At 25.2% G+C, this 18,000-nt stretch overlaps 2 protein-coding genes across 6 annotated transcripts in view; both read right to left on the bottom strand.

Moving 5' to 3' along the window:
- Positions 1 to 6,612, bottom strand: part of LOC135927698 (lysyl oxidase homolog 3-like) — a 31,951-nt gene extending 25,339 nt beyond the window's left edge. Inside the window, exon 1 of one of the 4 annotated variants that reach the window (XM_065463867.1) lies at positions 6,475 to 6,612. Coding sequence is in view for 3 of the 4 variants with exons in the window: in XM_065463864.1 (XP_065319936.1) it covers positions 5,793 to 5,819 (27 nt within the window). In the remaining variant the exon portion in view is untranslated. Of the gene's footprint in view, positions 1 to 458; positions 489 to 509; positions 528 to 5,792; positions 5,835 to 6,474 lie in introns of those variants that run through there. The other 3 variants (XM_065463864.1, XM_065463866.1, XM_065463865.1) reach the window with 3 other exon arrangements.
- Positions 6,613 to 10,939: 4,327 nt separating this feature from the next.
- Positions 10,940 to 18,000, bottom strand: part of LOC135925883 (lateral signaling target protein 2-like) — a 30,636-nt gene continuing 23,575 nt past the window's right edge. Inside the window, exons 5-14 of one of the 2 annotated variants that reach the window (XM_065461439.1) lie at positions 17,591 to 17,680; positions 17,419 to 17,508; positions 16,204 to 16,305; positions 13,037 to 13,680; positions 12,642 to 12,859; positions 12,076 to 12,237; positions 11,832 to 11,892; positions 11,569 to 11,675; positions 11,407 to 11,522; positions 10,940 to 11,060 (exon numbers count right to left, since the gene is read on the bottom strand). In XM_065461439.1, coding sequence (XP_065317511.1) covers position 11,060; positions 11,407 to 11,522; positions 11,569 to 11,675; positions 11,832 to 11,892; positions 12,076 to 12,237; positions 12,642 to 12,859; positions 13,037 to 13,680; positions 16,204 to 16,305; positions 17,419 to 17,508; positions 17,591 to 17,680 — 1,591 coding nt within the window. In that variant the 3' untranslated portion in view covers positions 10,940 to 11,059. The remainder of the gene's footprint in view (positions 11,061 to 11,406; positions 11,523 to 11,568; positions 11,676 to 11,831; positions 11,893 to 12,075; positions 12,238 to 12,641; positions 12,860 to 13,036; positions 13,681 to 16,203; positions 16,306 to 17,418; positions 17,509 to 17,590; positions 17,681 to 18,000) is intronic. The other variant, XM_065461438.1, reaches the window with a different exon arrangement.

The following is an 18,000-nucleotide window of genomic DNA, read 5'->3' as shown; positions in this document are numbered from 1 at the left end:
TATCACATTTTAAGCGTGTCCATTTAAGGCATGTATACATTTCAATATTCTTCCCATTTGCTATTATTTTTAAAATTTTATTCCAAATAACATACAAACCATTTGTTAATGTTCCTTTTTACTCAAAAATATTTTTTTATATAGTGTAGACATCAATATTTAATAATTATCTTGTTACAGCTTTAATCAGATGGAACATTTTAACCTTTTTTTTACCCAACAAATTTACTCCTGACATCTAATTAAGAACTAAACTTCGATAAGCTTTATTTTATAGTTATCACTTTACTTATATTCAAATTTTGAAATAATATATTTAGCTAAAAGCAAAATAAACTAGAGGGTAATTTTTATAATTTTTGGGTAAAATATGGGTTCTTGGCAAAATGTCAAACCAGGAAAGTTTTTCAAACGATGAACATTGGTATAAAATTAGATACAATAATATATCTTCACACCAAATTTAAGGTCATCACGGGTTAAAAAGTTATTCGCGTTAGCATTGTTACCATGTCATTCGATGCAGGTCTCTCCTATATATGAAAAAATTTTGTTTATAGATTATTAGGACAATGTGATACTCAGTATAAAAAATACCTAAACCACATTAAAAATTTTATAAATAATTTCTCAAATAATTTATATGACAATCTATGCCTATTTGACCTATTGACAAGGTCAAAGCTAAATAGACCTTCGACCTGGGCTTAAGAGGACAAAATAGTGTCATGCTTTTAAAAATATTATTGGATATGCTTATATTTATATAAGTTATTGGTATTTAGACTCATCTATAATATAATTTAATATTTCCAGTTCAATTTCATTAGCTTAATTAACTTTAGTAGAGATATTATTAAAACAAAAATAATCATCCTCTTCAATAAAAGAGGATGAATTTGTAGGCTTGCCAAATGCATTAACCTTGTCCTTAAAAATAGCATGTGTTTTATCAAGCAACAGACTTTACAAAAAAAATTTATATTAACTTTATCAACCTATCTATTTTAAAAAAATGATTTAAAGGGTGGCTAAAAGTTCATTATATTTTCATAATTAAATTTAAAATATTTCTAAATCTTTTATTCAACGACCTTGCGTACCAAGGGATACATTGTTTTAGTATATTCCTCAGAATAATTCTTTAAGCTTTTATTGGTGCTGAATTGAAGCAGAACGATAAACATTTATTGAGATCTATTTGTTTAATATTAATATATTACCTTAAATTTTTTTTAACAAATTACTATTTGGGGAAGACATCATTAGGATGTTAATAGTTATTGGTGGGAAATTTTTAAAAAAATGTTTAATAGTTTAACTCGGGTTTAAATTAAATATTTAACCTTTTTAATTAAATAAACATTTAAATATATTTAAAAACTAAAAGTATCTATATCTTTGGCATATTAAATAGTTAAAGATATAGATACTCATAAAAAAGTATTTAAGATATGGATATAAAATACTTTTTCCAAAATGCACGAAGGATACAAGAATTTGCGATACTTCCTTAGCCCTGTGGATTTGTTAATAATTAATAATTTAACCTTAAAATAATTTGTATCGAAACTTTATATCGTATACATTTAGATTTCCATCGCTATTGACAGACCTTTTAGAATTTGAATCGGCATGCTTTTTGTTACATTTTTGAAAATTTCAATTCATATCCTATGCCGCAAATTCTACTTGATAATTTAAAATATTTTGAAGGTTTGATGTCCGAATAGTCAAATCGTAACAGAAAATATGGGAACCAAAGTAAGATTGTTTAGGCCACTGTATTTGTTGGTTTTTCGAGGGAATAGGGGCATCCCATCATCGGGTCTAATTTGATCGTCGGGACTTACCAGAAGTTTCCAGTAAAAAATGAATATTTTTAGGGCTCTTAAATTTCTGATAATTGAATTGATTACATAATGCTGGTTTAGTCTTCTTTTGTAAAACAACAATAGAGGGTAGTGGCCTAGACTGCGGATACAGGTTTTATACAGAACGCATATCGTTGTTGTTATAATTTCACAGCCTAATCAAGGACTTATAGCTTTAGTTTTAATCACTTATTTTATTTTTTTAAATTTTAATATTATTTTTTTGTATTAATTTGGATAAAAATTAAAAACTTGTGATTTTTTTTTAAAAACATTTGTGATTTCATGAAAGATTTTTATGCATGAAAATTACAAAAGATTTACTTATAAAAATTTACAAAGATTTGGGCATTTTTAGGTAAAATTAATTATAAATTTTTCTCCTTTCCTCAAAGATTGTTGCTCAAAATATTTTAAGATTCTTTAAAAAAAATTTTGTTATCATCTTGAAAGATTTTTTTTATGCATGAAAATTACAAAAGTTTTACTTATAAAACATATTTTTAAAATGTTTTTGGCATTTTTAGAATATTTTAAATTCTATTTTTTATAATAAATTTTTAAGGAATTAATAGATTTGAGATCTAAGGACTCATTTGTTGAAATAACTAAATTAGTGAAATGAAAATTTAAGAGATCATTATATTGCTATCTAGTGTTGTCAAAAACTTAATTTAAGAGCTTTAAAAAAACGGCTAAATTAAAAATTTCACCAAAAATATTTCATATGCCTTGCGGTTTCGCATATAGATGGCAGAGGGCTTCTTTTAACCAAATCTCGAGGCTTTCTTATGTTTAGGCTCTAATTTTGATTTATCCCTTTTTTAAAAGCGCTTAAATAGAAGTTTTTGACAACACTTGAAGATATATTTTGGTTGTAGGAAATCTGGGAAACAAGGATGATAACCCTAATAAAATGATTTCCTTTAAACAATGGGAAGTGACGAAACTACGATGGGACATTAGATCAGCCTCCTAAAATATAACACTTTTAATATAAATCATTTAAATTTATTCATTTTAAATTTAATCGATTTTAAATTTAATCACTTTACTTATAAGAGTATCAAAAATTTAATTAAAAAAATATATAAGTAATTAATAAACAATTAATACAATTTTTTTAAATAAATTTTATTTCTTTAAATCGATGCAGAAATAAAATGTAAGAATTATATTTCTAGAAAAAAAATAATATATCTATAGAAAAAATTACCATCTTTAAAACAAGGGGACGACAGATTCAAGCTCCCGCACAATAATAAGTAAAATATACAAAAGTTAAAAAAATAATTTTATTACTTCTTTGACACATAATACTTTGATATGGATCAGAGACCTGCAGGCCCAGCCCTAAGCCCAACCCGGGTACCAGGGCCGGGCCGTATTTTAAATTTTTTAAAATACCCTTTAAAATACCCAGGCCGTATTTTTTTTTAAATTTATACAACATGAATTATTATATTCGTCAATTAGATATGGTTATAATGATTATATATAGTTATGATTAATATAATGTTTGGTGAAAGTTAACACTAGCTAACACTCATAGTATCTATTACATAATATAATTATAGTTTTCCTGCCATGGAATAAATATGCAAAGAATTAAATACATTATTATATATATGTTATATTTTTTATTAATTAAAATATCAGTTTCATTTTTTTTTATAAATACAATTAATGTAATATATTCTTAAAATATTATTTACACAAATTTTTAATATTATCAATTTGTAATATACTAAATATCTGTTTAGAATAAAATAAAATAAAATATGTGTTAAACGGCTCGTTTTGAGCCTATTTTTAAAAACGGCTAACTCAGTGTTTTATACAGAAAAATATTGTGCAAGCCTGAAAATTTTGCTCATAGAAGGAGCAAAGGTCTAGACATATAACATCCAAATTTCGAGGCTTAATCAATATTTTTCTGGCGAAAATATTGAGTTAGTTAGCCATTATTAAAAATCGGTTCAAAACGAGCCGCTTAAAAATATTAGCTAATATGCTTGCTTATTAAATGATAATACTCGCCGAAAAATATGATTAAATACCGAATAGGTGAATTTTTTGTATATACCACGTCGAATATAATTTTAAAAAATTCCGAGCCTTGCTTAGAAAATTTATTTTTTAAAAAATCCGGGCCGGGCCTAAAATTTTTAAACCTGGGCCGGGCCGTAAAAAATTTTTGAAAAAAAAATCCGAGCCGGGCTGAAATTTTTTTAATAGGGGCCGGGCCGTGCAAATGGTACCTCTGATTATAATATATTAATTTGTAGTACACTAATATAAATATAATTAAACGTTTGATGTATTTTGGTATTTTTTTTTGTGTCCAGTTTAACATGATATAAATTGATATTTAACAACTAATACTACCTAATTCAGTCATTTGTTCGAATTATTTATATTTCCTATATTATATACCATACATTACCGGATTCATATTTATAACTGCTTATTCACGAATCCCATTTTAAGAATTTATCAAAAAATATAAAATGTAATGGTTTTCGGGAGACTTAGGCATCCTGTCTCCCTAACAATGCCACTGAATCTTCTGCCCTTATACTAAAGGATAATGATAGATAGAGTGATTCAAAACGATTGAAGTAATTTTATCAAATCAAGTTTATTCAAGATTTTAAATTATTATAGAACACAAAAATGAGAAGCTATTTCTACCCTTAGAGTTGAACTCTTTTCCGCCACTTTTACATATATGGGAAAGACATATATTGGCACCCAAAACATATTGTCACTCTCTAGTCCTCATTCGATAGTAATAGGCCATGAATCGTATTAGGAATAGCGTCAATTTAAAATGGTAATGTGTTTTCTTAAAGAAATAATACTAATAAACATTTTAAAATCATCTGAATCTGATAAAGGGTCTTCAATTAATTAACTTTGAAAAAGGAAGGGTACATTTTTCCTCCATATATTAATATCACTGTAGATAATTCTTCGGAAAAAATTTCCCTAATAATCTTTTTTAAAAAAAATTAAAAATAACCATGGCATTTCTCAGAAAAAAAAATATGGATTTTTTTCTAGAGAGGCTTAAGTTATTTGGTTAAGGATGGGCATAAAATTAAATATATTAAAAAATATTCCTTCTGTTAAGTTACTTCCGTGCTCAGGAATACCTTTTTAACCAATTATCGAAAATTTATTTTAATATCATAATATTTAAAACACTATAAAATTAAACCCTATTAAAATAAAAATTTCATAATTGTGTTCCCAAAAGGAACCATAATTAAATCTAAGTTTTCTTTTTGAATTTTATAATGTATATATAAAAATTCTCTGGCTTCGTTTGTAATATGAGAACTTTGCTGCCAATATTTTTTTTAAAACTTATAGGTAAATGGCGAAAAATGGCCAATTGTGAAAACCACTATTGCAATAAATAGGAAATTGTTGAGATTTTTGTATTTATTGATCTTTTTTGTTTTTGATTGGGTTAGCTTATTAATATTAATGTTTGGGGAATGAAGAGACGCTTGTGTAGTTCCATATTAGTGATTGCTAAAGAACAAAGGTATAGTTGTAAATTAAGAATTTAATATAAAAAAAAATTAAATAATTCCTCCTTATTCTCAGAATTTTTTAATTTGTTTTTACTTTTAATTACAAAAAAATACATTATGGAGAAGATTAGTTACGTGATTTTAAATTGTGTTTATCATTAACGAATATCCTTGATATTTAAAAAAAAATAATGCAATTAAAATTTTTAAATAATATATATAATCACATACTATATAATCTACAAGAGAAGAATCACTGTTTTTTTTTATTTAAAAAACTGTAAAAACAAATATACTTTTATGATTAGAAAAGATTCCCAGTTTTTGAACCCCCCCCCTCTAAAAATCGGATTTATATATTAATATAACTAACCCTACCCAACATCAAGCTTTCGTCCATACATTGTTTTGGTATAATCAGACAGATACTAGCCCACGTTAGACTTTATTCCATGCCTAGTTTCAGCTAAAATCAATCATTCACTTAGATCAGTTTAATTTTATAATAAAGCATTCAAAGAAATATTTAATCATAAATCTTAACACCTATTATTGCCTCCTTTTTTTAAAAAAAAGACTCGAATCCCCCCTTCCAGTACTTTTAATTTAATTATAAAATGCTTATCTACATAATTAATATTTCGATATTTTTTGAATAAAATATTAAAACAAAAATTGATTCCTTTACATTGTGGTATGATTTAAATTGGATTCTCTATTTTATCTTCTGGAGTTTCAATCACAAAAAACTATCTCAATTTTTGAATAAATTTTTACAATTTTTTTGGTGCAATCCTATTTTATTTTATATTTTTTATTCCAAGATTTAATATGAAAATGCAAACATTTATATAAATATTTATTCTTTAATTATTTCAATTCTCTTTCTTATGTTTTTAGTTAGGAAATATTTATTCGTTTAATCATGTAAAAATTAATTTAAAATGTATCATTTGGTGATTAAAAATATAATAATCGAATAATAAATTTCAATATTTTTCAGTTTTGAATCGTTTAGGCCATAATTAAAAATAACAATTACATCTATTACTTACCAATTCAGTCCTGATTCCAATGACAGTAAAATCGATTTGAATTTCTATATGGTTATAGAGAAAATATTCTAATATTACATTTGGTCTTCAAATATAGTCACGACGACCTTTTTTTTACTTTCAATGCCAAGAATTGATTTATCCTTAAGTACATTATCTTGGCATTCAATTATACATTTATATTTAAAAATTATTTTCAGAAGCTAATTTGAAAAACACACTATCTAAAAGGTTATGTATATATGGTTTCCAAGATACTGTTTTTATAATATAATAAATCATAATTACTTTTTGAACAAATTTAAAAAATTTTTAACGTTATAAATTATTTTATTGTTAATGTAAAAATAATGAAGCATCATGTTACAAATTATATTTACTCTTTGTAATTCTGATTAAGTCCATCCCCTACAACCATGGTCTTTATAGTTAAATTTCCATATTTTTAGTCGGATAAACATAGTTGTCAGCCGAAAACTATAACTTTAACTTCGGACTTCTTTGCTAGAAATATAGCTCAACTCCGACGAAGAAATTAATTAACTCGAGCTTTCGAATAATGTTTTTTGCTATTCTATTGTTAATATTAGTATAATTTTATTTTGATGTTCACGATTTTAGAAATAAATATTACTTTTAAAATGTTAAATTATCATAAAAGATTTATTAGTGTATATAGTCAATTTTTTATTTTTAAAATTACAAGTATATATTTTTTGAGAAAATTAGCGAAATATTTAATGCCTACTTTTAATTTTGAAAGGATTTACTGGTTCATAGGCGTATCAAAAGGGGGAACTGAAGATCCTCTCATGGCTAGCTCCTAAAATTATCTTCTTAGACCTTCCTAATGAATAAAATACCACATTTTTTATAATAATGCTTAAAAAAAAATTATATTAAAAAGTCAAGGATTTGGACCCGACAAAATTTTATCGGGGTTTGGTATAGGTCCAAAATTAAAAAAAAATAGAGTTTAGTCCGGATAAGCTGAACTTAGATTCGGGAGTTTAAATAAAAATTACTATTTTATTACCCAAACCTTCGATCGAGTAGAGTGAGGTATATAAATTTATTTTATAAAAATTAGAGTTGAAAAAAAAGCTTTCAATTGCCATTTTTAATACATCTAAAAATTTTACTAGTAAAAAATATTAGAATCAATCATATAATAACTAATATTCCCCCCATGTTCAAAAAAATTAGACTCAGTTTGGATTCATAAACCTATATATATTTGGGTCCAGATTTTTATGGATTCAGAACATAGGTATGAAGGTGAAGGTCCGGGTTAATCTATGAGATAAGTTAATCGTTTTTTAAAATAATGCTTGTAATGGACATTTTTCAGAAAATAGTGTCTTTAAAAAATGTAACCCGATCAAAAGCAGGCAAAAACGTGCATAAATCCCTTCCCCCCGCTACTCCTAAGCTCTATTTTATATAAATTATAGCTTAAATTATAAGTTTGATATTTTAATTATAACATGAGTAAAAAGGCATTACTTTAATAAATATTTTATCAGAAATCTATTTTCGGAGAACGAGGAATACATAAATTTAGATGGGAGGGGCACGGAAAGACCTCTTTACCAATGATTGAGCTTACACTACTCGAATAAAGGAAAGTTACATTGTTATAAATGATAATAATATTTAAAAAATTAAAATATGCGCCACAGCAGAGCTCGCCATCAATATATTAGGAAGCGGCTAACATAGGTGTGATGACAAATGCCAAAGAAAAAAATAAAAATAGTACAGTCGACTCGCGCACAATCTAATAATAATTACCATTGTTGCTTATTTGCGTAATTTATTTTTATATTTAACTTTATGTGCTAATTTCTATAAAAATGTATGTTTATTATTTTTAGAAAAAACAATCAGAGTTGGGCAGTACCGTGTTACTTGTATCTACGATACAAGATCACTTTGTATCTTTTTGACATTTTTAATAAGATAACCTAAGATAATTTGTATTCAAAATAATCTTGATTTTTTTTTGACAAAATGATATACATTTTTATTTTAGTCTAAAAATTTTAATTTAAATGTTCACTTTTTATACTTTTTTCCGCGGATTCTTGCATTTATTTTGTTGTTTTTCTTTCATTCCTATCTCTATATTTTAGTTTAATATTTTATATTTTGGCCTACCAGAATTGTTTTATGCAAATTAAATAAGTCAATTATATGATTTCTTATCCATATTTATATTAATCATTGTATTTAACGATCATTTATTTTATAAGGTGGAATAAAATATATTTATTTTTATTTCACTAACATTTCGGATTGCCCTTTTGACCAGTATACTTGGTTAAAATAGTAATATTTAGGCGATTTCGTTTTGATTATATTTAAAATTTTTCTGAGAATATTTTAATCGTAGAATGTTTGCTAGGGTTTTCGACAATTTTAAATATTTTGGGATAGTTTACACTGGAACACACCATATAATTTCGAGTTATTTATCTTTTAGCTCGTTGAAACAATCAACATTTTATATGGTATTTCTGTTAGTTAGTTTATACATTCTCAATTTTAACTTATACATTCCTTTACTATAGTTAAAAGGAAGCTATAATTTTTTGTTTGATATCTTTATCGACTAAATGGCTACTTGTGCAGTACGCTTAATTATCAAAATACCATCTCAATCTAAGATACATTTTTTTATAAAAATCTGTAACCACATTCTTAGATTACTCAACTCTATCAGCATTAAAATATTTTCTAATAAATTGTTAATTATACTAGTATTTCAAAATTCTTAGAATTATAGCAATCATATTTTATTAAAATGTATTCGTTCAAATAAGAATTTGTACGAACAAATCGAATAATATTCTATACGTATAATTTATTCAAATAATCCTAATACTCGTGATTATTATTTGAATAAAGAAATATTCAGATCGCTAAATTGACGTAATAAAGGTCCTAAAGGATCTTTAGAAATATTTGAATTTTAAGCTATATTTCTGAATTAATAAAATAACCTTGCAGGTATCAAATTATAGCGATGCAAACAAATCATAGAATGACTTTGTGAAATGACCATACGTAAATTCAAGGCTGAGAATAATATTGAAAATATGATAAAGGGGAAAAATACAATAAATTATTTAAAAAATTCAAGAGAGAATACATCTAACATTGTTGAAAGAAAACTTATAGGTTTGTCATAGATTATTTATTATCCGTCGATGTTAAAGCCTTAATAAGGAAATGAAAAAAACAGATAGGAGCCAAATACACATTATTCCCAAAAACGAGGCACGACGATTTTCATCTAAGAAAAACCAATCGTATAATCTTGATTCATGCTGAGAAGATGAGTAATCGAGATTTTTTAATCAGACTCCCTGTCATCCAGATGTATTTTATATACCCAACTCAAATGGTAGATCAAATAGTCATTGGTGTTCGGTGAACTAAAAAGGGTTCTGGCTTTTACAAATTTAAAAGTGGTTACTAGGTTCTGGTTTATAGATTTGTCCTAGTTTCGAGTGTTCCATCTACTAATTTACTTTTTATTCTATAAACCTAAACAGTTTTGAGTTCAAACTTTGATTATGGTATTTTATATATCATAGGATATAAATTAAATTTGGGATATATATTAATCAAAACATTGGTTATACGATAGAATAATGGTATTAACTTCTTTTTTTTAAAATTCATTTTATCCTTATAAAAAAAAATCCAATCAAAGAATATGATAGTAGATAAGGAATGGATGATTTTTTTTTCATAAAGCGTTTTTAATTATCTTAGCCTAATTAATATAAAAAAAGGCGGCTAAAAAACGAATCCTAATTACTTTCAAGGATTTTTCTTATATTTAAATATAATGCATTTTTGTATCTATAATGTTGCCTTGACCAACCAACCATATCTACGAATTTGTAAAAAGAATTAACATAAACACGATATTATTTCGTGAATACGATTAACTTAAGTAAATAAGGTGGTATATTCTTAAATAAACATCGATACATTAAAACCTGCTTTTAATATTAAGCGTTAAAATAAAATAAATTAATATACATTTCAAAATATATTTTACGAAAAAATAACTGTTATTATATATTCTTAAAACAAATAAATATTATATAATTTAAAAAATGTGTTGAAAAACATAAATTCAAAAGGAAGAAATGATTCATTATAAATTCGTTACTATAAATTTTATTGAACCCAACTTATTTTAAAATATATTGTGCTTTATTTTCTTTTGTATTGTTAATTTTCAACTCCAAGGTCAATTATATTATTACTTAATCAAAAATATTATAAATAAAATAACCCCTCCAGGCTCTTTTCAGGCCAGCTCAAAGATATCAATTTACTCAAATATGATATATTATTTGTATTTCCCAACCTAATTAAATGGTCACAAATACACCATTTTTAAATAGTTACTTTATAATAATTTTATTGTATCTCATTTGTCATACAAAATGAATAAAATATTTCTCAAATTATAATAATTGAGCACTTTCATCAGTGTATACAGAATTTTCGTAAGGGAAGGAGACTTTTGAATTGATTGAAAAATTTGTGCCCTCTTTGAGATCCTTAGGGCCGGATAAAATATATTTTTTATTAATACATATTAGTTAAAATGGAATTTTCAAAAACTAGCAAATTCCCTAAAGGTAGGATTTTCTGCTTAACCCCTCCCTTTCTTTAGTTATGCCAATGAAACTTTTTTTAAAGAAATACTATTTATATAATATAATATTAGTACAAAAAAGTAATCGGTCATATCAATAAATAATTTATAATAAATTTATACTTTAAAAAAACCGGTCGGATATAAAAATATATTATATAATATTGCATTTAAATTAATTAATACCTCGCAAACTTAAGATTTATGTTAATATTATAAAGTTATATATATTATATATTATAAAGAACTAATTAATTATTGACGATTTGAGGTCAGGATAACATGCTAAACATGTTCGAACTGATTCATTTATACCGTAATGAGGAAGAGATATGAAATTGTCGGAACATTTGGAGCAAAAAATCTAAAAATAAATAACCATTTTATCATGTATTATAATAAAAGTAAACCTTTCCACAATTTCTACAATGATGTCTCCTTCGTAATATAGTGAATTTCGATTTGCAAGAGTGACAAGAATCGCAAACGTAATCGGGCATCCATAAGGGTGGTTTTGCTATAAAATCATATATTTGTTTAAAAATTAAATTTTTTATCTACGAATACTCAAAGTTGCAAAAATAGTATAAACAACTGAGTAATTATTTTCTCGAAAAATGTTCACAACACTACTAAAGTAACTATTATAATAAAAAGTAATGTTATACATTACATTTTTGATCTGAAATTTTATGAATCCTACCGCTTTCAGTGGCATCATCATGTTGGTTGTTCTGTAGTTAATGAATAAAAAAAATGAATAGTAAATTTTTATTATAATATTATATATCATAAATTCAAATAATAAATATAGCGTTAATATTGTCGTGAAAATGAAAGAGTTAAACAGGCTTAAATTGGTAGAGATAGTAGAGTATAAAATAATCAGCATAAAGGTAGTTAATAAAATATGTTACATTATCAGTACAGATATATTGGTTTTGGGGTATCAAGAAATTCCTATTTTGAGTTGATTCGTCAATATAAAAGGTGGGCAATAATGTGTCAAATAAGTCTTGTTGTATGTTGGAAATCTCGTTATTTCCTGTAGGAAATTGGCAAAATTTAGCAGTGTTTCTCTAAAAATTAGTTAAATAGAAAATGAAATTTGATATTTGTTATTAACCTGTAATAATAACATTATAAAAATTACCGTAAATCATGGTAAGCGGAAAATAATTCACCGGAATTGATTTTCTCAAAATTTTTAAGTATTTTATTTGGGAATTTTTATTTCGTGGATATATATATTTATAGGAAATTTTTTTTCCAGGGAATTATTTTCCTAGATTCGTAAATCATTTACTCAGTTTACAGAGATCTAAACTATTTACAGAACTTAAACCCAATCTAAACCGTTAAAAATTTTATCATCCGAATCTTTAAAAAGTTATACCGGTTGGAATTTTTTATATCTTCCTCTTGATATTGTTATATATTGCTATCTGAAATTAAATCATTAGATAAATAAATTTATTCGCACATTTTCAGCAGGGAAATTTCGACTCGATTCATGAACTATATCATCGCTTTCTATATTTTCGAAAGTAATGCTGGTTGATGGGGATTGAACGTATCCAACTTTTTCATTGTTATGACTCGGAAGATCAATATTCGATTCTTTAGTATGTATATCGAAAACGATTTTTAGAATGTACCGAAAATCAGGAGCGAAATTGGTTTGTAATTGATCGGCAACGCCTGGGCAGAAATGTGACATTTATGAAAATAAATGGGTATTCATCATAAAATATAAAATAAATAAATTACATTTTTATAGCCCAAAAAATCAAATTATAAATAATAACAAATTTTAAAAATCTACAATAATTATAGGCTAAGCTTAAAAAAGAGATTATTCGAAAATGTAGCAATTACCAGATATGCAAACAAAGAGCATGTGCAACATTTCTTTCCTCGTTTTGAGCACACATTCATAATCAGATAAAGATTTGGATAGCTCCCCATTTTGCGATTTATTCATTTTTTCATTTTGATTCATAAAATTCATCATAGACTTTGTAAGCCTCCTATTATCTCTATGTAATTTAAAAACTTTTCTGATTTTGTGTTGATTCCGCCGACCTATCCGTAATACAAATTTCAAATTATCGCTTTTAATGTCGACGTGTGTTTTATTGTTATTATCGGTAACTATTTCACTGTTAATCGTGTTCTTACTATTAACATCAATCCTTCTACCATCTTTAATAAAGCTTTCATCAAGCAAAAAATCGGGCTCTTTTCCCCTATGATTGCGCGATGATCGATTATTAAGGTTAGAAAATCCCCTCTTCTGTCTAGAATTATAACATAAAATTATCCTGATAGGTTTACGATTGTTTCTCGTTCCATTGGCACTCCTCAAGAGAACGCGAGACTGCTTTAACATTAATTCATTGTTACGATCGATACATTCTTCCTTTTTCTCGCTGAAATCTGCAAATGAATCCTGTTGATTATCGCTAACTTTCAACTCCAAAGACTTCAATTCCTCATCCGAAAGGATTTCTATAAATTCTCTACAAAATAAAATTAAGCGGTTTAATGAATTTTGGATATAGTCAGAACAATCTTTCAATAATGATAGATAAATGTCACTTAATTCATGTTAATAAAATATTTCATATTTTTAAAATGGCTTTATGTAAAGAACTAAATGTCAATATTATTTAAAAATTTTAGTGTATATTTTTAATTTTTTTGAGTGTCTAATTTATATATTATTATTTATAGTATATAACTTTAAAAAATAAAGATTAATTCTAATTCAATTAATTTTTAATTATATTATCTAAATCAGACATTTGCACCCGGTCCGAGCTGCAAAATTGTATCATTTCAAAATCGGGTCCAGGCTACTTTGTTTTACAAAATCCAGGCCGAGCCGATTTTTTAAAAATAATTATGAATTATATTGATTAATCAGTTGGGAAAATTATTTAGTAGATAATTTTAAAAAAATTAATCGCAATTTTCACAATTTACAAGATTATTTAAAATCAATAATCCGGGGCATAAAATAATGAATTCAAAAATATAGGAAGGAAAAATAGAGAAGGCTCGGTCTGGGCAAAAAAAAATATCCGGGCCAAGTGAAATAGGGAATTTTTTTTCAAATCTGAAATATAAAGGAGAAGTGGTGACTGGCCATGATTTTGCTTTTTCCAAAAAAAGGGAATAAAAATTTAGCTTTATCAAACAAATTTAATATCAATGTGTAGCTCAACCCAACCCCTAATCTTTAAAATATGATTTGAATCAAAACTCTATCTATAATAGTTTTTGAGCTAGATGAGGTTATGTGAAAGTTGTTTTTCTGGCCAGTCTAAACATGGTATGTTTTTAATGGTTCATATACTATGTTAACTGTCCATAATATTTTATAATATAAAATACTTGTAAAAGGACCAATTTTAATATTTCTTCATTTTTTATATTTAAAAACCTAATTATACACTTTAATTAATTTTAACATCTCAATTTATCATCAGACTCATCTATTTAATGATAACATTTTATATATTATTAACTTAATTACCTGTATGCTAAAAGGCGTATTTCAATATAAAATTAAAAACTCAACTATTTAATAATTTTATAAATTATTAACTTAATTATTTACAAGATAAGATGCTTATTTCAATAATTTAACCATTTAACCATTCATCAATTTATAAAATTAATAATATTTAATAAACTTAATTATACATAATTATAATATATTATAAATACACAACACAACAACAATCAGTTATTTTGTTAATATAAATGAGAACATTATAATGTGTATTTACATAAATAACAAACAAATAAATCATCATTATTGACACATTGAACATGAGCCATTCTTCACAATGCCTGCACTAATTCAGTATTCCCATTTCTTGCTCTTTGAATATTTCTTCTTGCATATAAGGCATAGCCAGTCATCCTTATTCTTTAAATTTAGAAAACTTTAACTCATATTTTTTTGTTAAATCATGTGCAAATATTCTTATCTAAAAATGAATGATTTTAAAAAAAAAATATAAAAATTTACATTATTAAATCTATGATAACTAATTATCTAAAAATTAATAATATATATTAATATCATTAAAAAATGCTCCAAATATTTATATAATTAATCAATCTACAACTAATTATCTAACAGATAATTCTAATATGTAAATAATATTATTAAAAAATGCTTTAACATATTTATAAGTTTTAACTATTTGAATGATTTGCTAGCTTGTATTATATAATATTTTGAAATTTCCCCGAGGTTTGGTGAATATTAATCTAGTTGCATTTTATCTCATATGGGGAAATTAGAATGCCTCTTTATATTTCTGTATTACTCTAAAGTTGTTCGAGGAATATAAAATTTTATTAATACTGATAGTGTGGAATTTTTACTAATGATTATATCATCAATTGCCAATTGAATTTGTTCATCATTTGCATTTTCACCAAATGTTGTCTTGCCTAAGCTTTTCATTTCAATATTAATGTATGAATATTGGTCAATACTAACCTTTCTATCATCATTAAATGCCCTTATATGTATATTATTGTAAGCTCTGATTTTTGTGTGAATAGAATAAAGTTAAATGTCTAAGGATAATATTTATATAAAATATCTATAATTTAGTAATTTTTTCAAAAAATAAAAAAAATGTAAAATGTTTTTTCTAAGAGAGGTACTAAAAACAATTTTTTAAAATATATTTTATTGGATTGTTTTATCTGATAAATGAATTTATGTAAGGTATATATCATAAATATACCCATTTTGACCAATTGAGAGAAATTAGTCCCATACCATTTTTCCCTATCATTAAAATAACAATATTTCACATTAGATGAATTACAATACTGCATTAATTATAGCATAGCGTTTCAAATTTGTGTTTATTCCTTTAATTCAAAATAAGGGATAAAAATATTTAATTGATCAAAAAAGTTTTATATATTACATATTTAACAATCCTAGAGCTTAAAGATTTGACCTATGGAAGTCACTAATTTAAATCTACTGTATTATATTATAATATAACTTTATTCTTGATAATAAGTTACGAAAAGGTTTGAACATGCCAGCCAATTCTCCCAAATTTTCATCCAAATTTAAGGGCCCGTCTGGAGACATCTTTAAACCGCTTAACAAATAAATATTAATAGAATATTATAAATATATTAAAGTGGCCACATTGATATAAAATTTATAGGATATCTGGGAAATTAATTGGGGGCATTCCATGTCAAATGAGCAAAGGATTCCGGGCCCCTTTCAGTTTGTATAAAAATTTAAATGGATTTTATAAGATAATAAAAACAAAATTTCAGCTCCCTTAACTTATATATTGTATGAGAAATTTTTAATAAAAAAGATTTGATTGCCAAAGCAAGTAAAAAATTGATAGAAATTTAAAAAATAAAAATTGAAGAAATAAAAGAATGATCAAAAATGATAAAAAGACTTGTTCAGGTGAAAAAAAGAGTCGTTAAATATTACAAAAAAATAGAGAATTGAAGAAAGGTGACAAAAAAGATTAAAGTGACATAAAGAGATCTCAAATTAGAAAAATAAAAAATAACTAAAAATGAAAAATGAAAAATATTTTTAAAATACACAAAAGTAACTTTTCTTTTTTTTGAATGAGAATTTTCTTTTTCTTGTGGAGCTTTTCCTTTTATTGATTAGATCAAACCTATTCCTTTTTTGATTGACATTTTCCTTATTTAATTGATCCGTTTCATTTTTTGATGGAACTTTTAAATTTTTGTCGAGGGTCATAAAGGCTTACCTCCAATTATTATTGTACTCACATACAATGGTAATATTAATGTTATTCCATAAAAATCAAAATAACCTGTATTCTTTGTAAGTGTTTTAAATTCTGTTCTAGGTAAGAGATGACCAAAAAATTATAAAATCATATTTTACATATAAATAGAGCATATATATTATTATATTAAATTTATTATTTACTATTGCGTATTTTCAATCATTTAACTGACACGAGTATATTTTATGCTCTCACTCCTGGTATTTTTAAATAAAAACCAGGAGGCTAAATTATTGCTAAAGTATAAGTTATAAGAACCATGATTGCATACGAAATTTCGGTGGTAGATTTGACATGAAATGACCCTTTAGAAACCTTTATAAACTACTTACAACATCGAAATATTATAAAGTCAAAAAAAATATTTTAACCTGATTTTAAACAATGCGGAAATTATTAAAGATCCATAGAAAAAAATTTTACTTGATAATCGAAAGGCGAGGTAATGTGAACATAATCGTTGGATCGTATGCTTCTATTTGTTCTAGATTGATGTATCCCTTATTTATAGCTCTGATTTTAGTTAAATAAATTTATAATATTATAATGTGATTATTTCTTTTAAAATGATTTATATTATTTATGTTATAATAACTTTTCTAATGTTTCCGAAAACAAAACTATAACGTCTTGAAGAAAATTGTATTCCTTTACAGTTTTAACAGGCACCATATTACTGATATATCTAAAATTAAGGTGTATAAAAAAATTAATAAGACATATAATAAGCGAGTAATTTAGTCAAGCCTATTAAGTTTAAATAAATCTTAGAGATTAGAATTGGGAAGTGTAGATATGATATCACAACAATTAGTGAAGATCCCGGTCCGGATCGATATACACAGAATGCACCATCGTCCTCAAATAAAATACCGGTCACGAGTGTGGTCCTAAATAAAAAAACCGGTATTTTAATTTATTTTGTTATTACCTAAGTTAATTCTTGTTTTACCATTTTATTAAATATAAAAGTATTTTATGTTAGCAATATCAAATCAATTATGA

This window comes from Gordionus sp. m RMFG-2023, chromosome 3, assembly GCF_954871325.1.
Source record: "Gordionus sp. m RMFG-2023 chromosome 3, tfGorSpeb1-WG-v2, whole genome shotgun sequence".
Lineage (NCBI taxonomy): Eukaryota > Metazoa > Nematomorpha > Gordioida > Chordodea > Parachordodidae > Gordionus > Gordionus sp. m RMFG-2023.
The sequence above is the reverse complement of the archived record's forward strand: the minus strand, read 5'-3'. Positions and strand labels throughout refer to the sequence as shown.